This window comes from Zonotrichia leucophrys, chromosome 2 (genome assembly GCF_028769735.1).
Source record: "Zonotrichia leucophrys gambelii isolate GWCS_2022_RI chromosome 2, RI_Zleu_2.0, whole genome shotgun sequence".
Lineage (NCBI taxonomy): Eukaryota > Metazoa > Chordata > Aves > Passeriformes > Passerellidae > Zonotrichia > Zonotrichia leucophrys.
In genome coordinates this window covers 105,235,008-105,242,206 of record NC_088171.1, presented here as the reverse complement: position 1 = coordinate 105,242,206, position 7,199 = coordinate 105,235,008, and the positions used below count along the sequence as shown (strand labels likewise).

Genomic DNA, 7,199 nt, shown 5'->3' with positions numbered 1-7,199 from the left:
ATCGCGGCCCGAAAGGCCCGGCACAGAATGACAACGAGGACAGCGTCCAGCTCCGTCCCTAGTCCCGCATCCCCGCCCGGGATAGCGTCTTAGGGCATTTCTACGGGAATCATTCATTCACGTCAAATTTCCTTTATCTCCGGAAAATATTGAAACCTTAAATGACCGTAATAGGAATGTAATTGTATGGTGTGTTCTTTGTTGTTGTTGTTTTTGAGAAATCGATTTCGGCTCAGATAACCCATCCAAGCACGTTACACCAAACCCATTCAAATAGGAAACAGGAGAACTATATTATTGCTGCTTCCTGAACTATCTGGTTATGATCCCAATAATTAAAATGTCTAGTAATGGCTCCTGAAGCCTGTATTTCTTTGGGTAATTCTCGGAAATGAAGGGCACATTTTCGGTCGCGGAGGGAGGGGAGTGCGGAGACAAGCAGCAATTGCAGCGGCTGGGAGCCCGCCGGTGGCCCGCGCCCGGCGCATCACTTCGGGGGAAAATTATTCCGGCGGCGGGGAAGTCCCCAGAGAAGGGATTTCCTTCCCGGTCCCTCAGGCAAATCAACTTCTTTTTTTTTTTTTTTTTTCCCCTCATGGCGATGCTCTTCCCTCCCTCTTTGCCAAGTGCTGCGAGCCGCACATCTGTCTCTGCACAAGGCGGAGAGACGAAAGGGTCGGGCCATGGGAGTGAGGGGAAAAGCCGCCCCCGTCCTCCCCGGGCAGAGCCGGCCGAGCGTGGGACCCTCCCCGCGGCGGGGCCGTGGGGCTTGTCCCTTACGCGGCTTCAGTACACGCAGAGCGGTCACCCCGCTGCTGGTTTCCTCGGGAGGGATGCCTTGTGTAATAGGAACAATATTAACAATCCTTAAAAAAAAAAAAAAAAAGACAAAGAAAAAAGATACAAGAAAAAAAGAAAGGAAAAAAAAAATAAATGGGGGCCTGGAAAAAAAATTAGGCACTTAAATTCTTAAATCTCCGCGGAAGTGGGGGTTTCCGCGGCGGGGCTGCTCCGCCTGCGCGCTCAGCGCCGGGCGGCTCCGCGGGGGCCTGCGCCCAGCGGCGGCCCCGGGCTGCGTGCGGGCTGAGCTGGCCCCGCGGAAAGACCCGGAGAAAGCCGTGGGGGAGCCCAACAAGCCGGGGGACCCCCACCCCACCCCTCGCTGGTCTCCTCCGCTTCCCTTCCCACGTCAGGTAAAACTTTATTGTGGCGAACATCCTTTTAGGTTTGCGCGGTGGGGCTTTTCTGCGTGTTTGTTTGATTGTTAGGTTTTCTTTTTCTATTTTTTTTTTTTTTTGGTGGGGGGGGAGGAAGTGTGAGTTGGTGTTTATGAGAAGCTTTATGACTCCTGATAAGCTCATCTTTGAGGACGACACAGAAATGTGTTCCTTGAGGAATTGGGGTGGTGACGTCTTTTCTGATACCCGATTATTACGTGACTGAGAAAAAAAAAAAAGGCATTTGATTCATGAATAAAAATCCGGACACCACTACGGGGCAACAAACAATATTGCCCGTCCTCTAAGGTAACAAGCAGGCAAATGTTTACGAAGAGGGCTCTTGCCGAAGCGGGGTGTTTGCAAAGATTTTCTTGCTAATTGCGTATCAGACGGAAGGCTGCGGAAGGCTGGTCAAGTTTGGAGCCACCGAGCAGGAGAAGAGAAGGCTGAAGGCGCTCAGTGAGGGGAGAGATCTGGGGAAGACAACATCGCACGCAGCCAGCCCGCGGCTCCCGCCTCCGCTCCCTCCCGGACTCGCTCGCTCTCTTCCCTCTCCCCCAGCGCTCCGTTCTCCGGCGGCATCTCGCTCCATCCCTCTTTCTCAATTCCCTCGTAGACTCCACTCCAGATCTGTGCTGCTGCCTGCAAACTTTTTTCCTTTTTTTTTTTTTTTTTTCCCCTTCCTGCCTCTCTTTTTCTTTTTGGAGTGGATAGCCCTAAAATCAGCAAACAACTAACTGCTGCCGCTTCTGCATCTTCTGCATCCTGCCGGTCCCTCGCCCATAGGAGAGGCGATGTTACGAGGGTTTTAACTCCTTTTGGACGCAACTTGGGAGAGAGCTCGATTTCTCTCCCCCTCCCCATTTTGGGTCTTTATTTTTTTTGCCCCCCCAAGACCTGCCGTTTTAGTTTCGCAGCCAAAAGCTCTCAGTGCCGGGTGTCCAGAGTTTAATGGTAAGCACACGAGCTGGCTCGCCGGGCCTTCCCGCAGCGCTCCCCGGGCGGGCGGGCACCGACGGGGCGGGCGGCGGCCGCAGCTCTCTGCGCCGGGCACTGCTCCGCTCCTCTCCGCGCCGGCACCCGCCTGCCCAGGGCGCTTCTTGTCCCCCGGGGCCGCTCTGCCTCATTTTCCGGCAGGCGAGGCCAGGGGGTTGGCGAGCCGTGGGCTGGTTTCTTTGGGTTTTTGTTAGTGGTAGGGCTGTTTGTTGTTATTGGGTTTTTGTTTGTTTGTTTTCGGGTTTTTTCTTTTTTTTTTTTTTCCCTTTTTTTTTTCTTTTTTTTTTACAGCAGTTTCCTTTCCCTCCCGCACAGAGTGGCAATGTGTAGCAAAGCGATCTTAGCACTTCTGGTCTATGGCATAATAATGCACTGCAGCGTCTACTGCTCACCTGCGGCCGGACTTCAGTACCCGGCGCTCAGGTAGGTCCGTCAGCTGTCCGGGAGCTCCGTCGGGATCATTTCAGCGCCCCTCAGCCCCAGCTCAGCTAAGGGCAGCGGAATCTTACCGGGGAGGAGAATGAGAGGGGATGTGGAGTAGAGTTACCAAAGGACATCCCCTCCACTTGGGCTGTGTGCCCACCCCCTCCACCGGCTGCAGCACTGGCACCCCCCCAGGTCCGCTCCTCGGGACCCCGGCACTGTGACCCGCGGCCTCTTGTCCCCCTGGAGTCCCCGAGAGTGGGGGACCTGCTCTTGTGCGTGTCGGCGGGAGCGGGCCGAGGTCCCGGCTGCATGTCGACGGGGCCCAAAAGCTCCTCTCCCGTCTGCCCCGTGTCCTGCGGGGCCCTTGGCAGCCTCTGGTTGCCCGCAGCTCGCCTGTCCGGCTCAGGGGAGCGGGGCGCGGTGTCGGGTGCGCCCGTGTCTGCGAGCGTGTGGGAGCTGTCACGGTTCGTGTAGCGGGGTTGGAGCTGGTGGGGATTCGGTGTCTCACCCTGTTTACCTGGCTGTGTATTTCCCTTTTCCAAGAGGGAAAGGGGCTGGCACAAGGTTGTTTGGTTTTCTATGCTCGGAGTTATCTTGCTGGGCTCCAGCGCAGGCTGATGCCTGTGCTGTCCCTTTCCAGCTGGGAGCCGTGAGCGTTTGGATTCCTCTGTGTTTGGGGCAGGAGTGGAGGACACCCAGAGGCACCAGCACAAGGGATTTCCTGCGCTGGTCTGCGGCTGGGGGCTCGGGGGGCCTGGTCCGGGACGGCCGCTGGCAGCCTGTTCTCACCCTGCTTGTCGCCTGCTCGGGCGACCGGTGCTGCTTGGCTTGGGGGAGTTTTGGGCTCAGTGCTGTCGTCCTGCTCCACCGGCGCTTGGCTCTGTTCCGGGGTGCCCTGCGGGGGTCACTGCCGTGCGGAAATGAAGGGGGAGGGGGGGATGCCGGGAGCGCAAGGTTGTCCGAGGTGCGTGTCCTTTTTGGGGCTCCGAGGTGTCCTTGCCGTCACCGGGAGCCCGTCGGAGCTGGCTCGGAGCAGCCCCCGTCATCTTCCTGGGCAGTGCGGCTAGGGGGCAGCGGGCTCGGAGGCCTGAGGGGCCATTAGCCGGCAGCAAGCCGGCTTTCTTCATTCAAGCGCCTGAATTAGCAGGAGTGAAACACTTTAGCGGCATCTATTATTAATACCTCTGCTAAAGCTCACAGACAAAAATAGCTGCCTGTAACGTGCAATGACCTACATCGTACTGCAGAGAGGGAGGCAGAGAGCGGGGGCTGGGGGGGCTGGGACGCGCACAAAACTGGCGAGATCTCAAAGGGCAGAGGCACCATTCAACGAAAAGGAGCAGGCGAAGCCCCCCCGTGCCGGCGGGCGCTGCGGGGAGGAGCGGGGCGCGGTCCCCGCCGCCGGGGCTGCCGCTCACCGCCCCGTCTCGGCCGCGGAGGCTGCTCGGCTCCGGCCCAGCCCCCGGCACACAAACGCGTGTGTGCGCGCAGCCTGGGCGCCTGGGCGTGCGCTCCGCTCGGGAAGCGCAGCCACGGCGGCGGCGGAGAGGGGATGGATGCACCCCGGGCCGGGCGTGGGCCGCGGAGGGCGGGGGGAGCAGGGATGTTTGGGGGCTTCTTGGAGCGCGTCTGACGGCGGGTGTGTTCCCTCCTCCGCGCTCCTGCCCCGCACAGGAGAGGGCGGGGATGGGAGCGGGCGGGTGCAGGGAGCGGATGGGGGCAGTCGGACGGGGCTCCCGGGGCTCCCGGGGCGGCTCCGCCGAGGGGCGGCCGCTGAGGCAGCCGGAAGCGGGGAGCGGAGCGGAGCGCCCCGCGGAGCCCGGCTGACTCCTTCTCCTTGCTGCTCTCGTTGCCAGGCTGGAGGATGAAGTCTACGACGAGGACGGGAACACCCTGCAGGACTTCGCCTACGACCAAGAGCCCCTCGGTATAGCGAATCCGTCCTCCGTGATCGGCGAGATGTACACTTTGTATTACCCACCGGAAAAGAGGTGACTGAAACTCGCGGGGTGTCAGGCGTGAATTTGGAGTAGGGACAAAAACGGGTCTGGCAGAACCGATTGGGGGAAAAATAGTAATGATACCTAACAAGCAAACAGCAACAACATCAAAATAAAAATCCCGAACCCAAACAAACGACCATACTGCCCAGGTCGCGGTGCCCAGTGTAAAGCTCAGAAGGAATGGAAAAGCCGCCTTACCTCCAGCAGCGCGGGGGAGGGAGCGGGGGAGCCGCCCGCGCCGAGGAGGGCTGGCGCTGCTCCCGCGAACGGAGCAGGAATGCCCGGCCGGCGCGGAACCGAGCGAGCGCGGCGGGGAGGGATCTGGGTGGGGACCAGGGGTCCCGGGGGACGCGGGGAGATGCCGCCCTCCGCTCGCTGGCGGAGAGGGATGGTCACCGCTACCGCCGGGCTCCCGCGACCCGCCGCAGCCCGCTGCCGGGCCTCGCCGCTCACCCGCGGGCTCTTCCCTCTGCCCAGGCACGCCGATGGGATCTTCAACAAAGCCTACAGGAAACTCCTGGGCCAGTTATCCGCCAGGAAATATCTGCACTCACTGATGGCCAAGCGGGTCGGGTAAGGCTCTCTGCTTGCTCTTTTCCTCGGTGGGCGTTGGTACTGCTCAAAGGGCCGCGCCTGGGAAAACAAAGCTGCCCCGGCCGGGGTCGGGATCGCGCTGCGCCCGCGATGGGGCCGGTGGGGCCCGGGTCCCCGAGCACCGGCTGCCCCTGGCCGCTCCCGGCGCAGCGTGAGCCTGGCTGTCAGCGCGGGCGTTCGCGGAGGTTTGTTTGGGCTACTACGCTCGGGCATACGGATTACATGTGTGTATATATATTTAGATATAGATATACACACACATGCATGTGTATCTATCTATATATTTATCTATATCTATATCTATATCTCTACATCTATATATCTATATCTATATATCTACATCTATATCTATATATCTAAATCTATATCTATGTCAATGTATATCAATCTATCTACCTATATGTCTCTATAAATTTTTATAGTCAGCCGATTTAATATTAGCAAATTGGGCAGCCCTGACGGTTTGCTGGGGGGAGCAGTTTATCGAGAGCGGTGATCGAGGGCTCAGCTGCAGCAGCCGAGGCTCGCTTGAAGCCCTGCGCGCCCCCAGCCGCCGGGCGGGGCTCCCCGGGGCCGCCGGCGGGGCACGGGCGGGCGCGGTGCCACCCGCTGCCCCTCGGCAGAAGGTAACGCGTTAATGAAGCCCCGGGGAGAGCAGCTTTGGCCGCCGCAATGAATAATTCATGGCCTGGAGATATTGTCTCTCCCGCCGCCGCTTGCGCGCACGGCGTCGGGCGCGGTATCGGCGCGGCCTTTGTCTCCCCGCGCATCTTGCGCGCAACGTGTTGCGCCGGGGGCTGCGCGGGGCTGCGCGGGGCAGGGGGCGGCGCGCAGGGGCGCGGAGCGGGGCGGAGCGGCCCCGCCTGATGCAGCTGTGCTTCTCGGTGCTTGCAGCGGTGCCAGCGGCGGCCTGGGGGACGATGCGGAACCGCTGACCAAGCGGCACATAGACGGCATCTTCACGGACAGCTACAGCCGCTACCGGAAACAAATGGCTGTCAAGAAATACTTAGCAGCCGTCCTGGGGAAAAGGTATAAACAAAGAATTAAAAACAAAGGACGCCGAGTAGCGTATTTGTAGCGATGTGAGTAACCAGCCACTCCTGTGTATACAAAGTCCTAAGAGAGAGAGAGAGAGAGAGAGAGAGAGAGAGAGAGAGATAAACCCAACAACAACAACAACAAAATCTAAACAAAAACAAAAGTCATTTCCAAACTGACTGAACAATCACCGCTCCTGTGTTACCTAAACATGTATTTATGTATGAAGTAAAGCCATTAAATGAATATTTTGATAATAATATTGTTTTTCTTTTGTACAAAAAGCACTAGAGAAACGCACAGATCTACTTTGTGGACCAATCATTAAGTTATATATAATATATAAATATATATATATAAATACTACTAAGAATAGTAAAGAACAATTCTTCATGAGAAGCCTGCACAAGAACAAGAATTCGCCTGAGCTGTTTATGTTTTTATATAAAATAAATAGAAAAAAAGAGACAATCATTGTTTTGAATATTACTCCTATTTTTGTAACAGAAATTAAAAGGATAGTATTTTTATCCAAGACAGGGTCGAAGACATTAATTTTCACCATTTGCTACTGTATATAGAGAAGGATGACCTGCTCCCAGGGGGATTATGAGGAAATTGATTTGGGAGAATTGGTGAAGCAGATTCTTCCCCTGGTGAGTCTCAAGGCAGGCTCCTTTGCCACTAGCCTCTCTGAAGGGGCAGCGTCCCCTTTCTTCTAGATTTCGATTACTATTTTTTTTCTCTCCTGCTTTCTTTGATTCCAGTTGTATCTCTATTAGTATATCCTCAAACAATGAGCTTAGAGGATAATTATCTTGTGAAAACAACAGCTCGATCCAAATTGTGCATCTCTGTTGCCTATTGGAGGGAGAAATAGTTAAAAACCCCAACACTAAAATAATAATAACAAAAAAAA

The 7,199-nt window shown here is 56.6% G+C and overlaps 1 protein-coding gene across 2 annotated transcripts; it reads left to right on the top strand.

Annotated features, from left to right (window-relative positions):
* The first annotated feature begins 1,051 nt into the window (after window positions 1–1,051).
* On the top strand, window positions 1,052–6,526 carry ADCYAP1 (adenylate cyclase activating polypeptide 1). 2 transcript variants are annotated; one of them, XM_064705941.1, is made up of 5 exons: window positions 1,052–1,193; window positions 2,532–2,639; window positions 4,499–4,633; window positions 5,123–5,218; window positions 6,134–6,526. In XM_064705941.1, exons 2-5 carry the CDS (start codon window positions 2,539–2,541, stop codon window positions 6,318–6,320), a joined length of 519 nt encoding a protein of 172 aa, XP_064562011.1. In that variant the 5' UTR covers window positions 1,052–1,193; window positions 2,532–2,538; the 3' UTR covers window positions 6,321–6,526. The 2 variants fall into 2 exon arrangements, with proteins under 2 accessions (XP_064562011.1, XP_064562010.1); XM_064705940.1 differs by lacking the exon at window positions 1,052–1,193 and adding an exon at window positions 1,500–2,174.
* The last annotated feature ends 673 nt before the right edge of the window (window positions 6,527–7,199 follow it).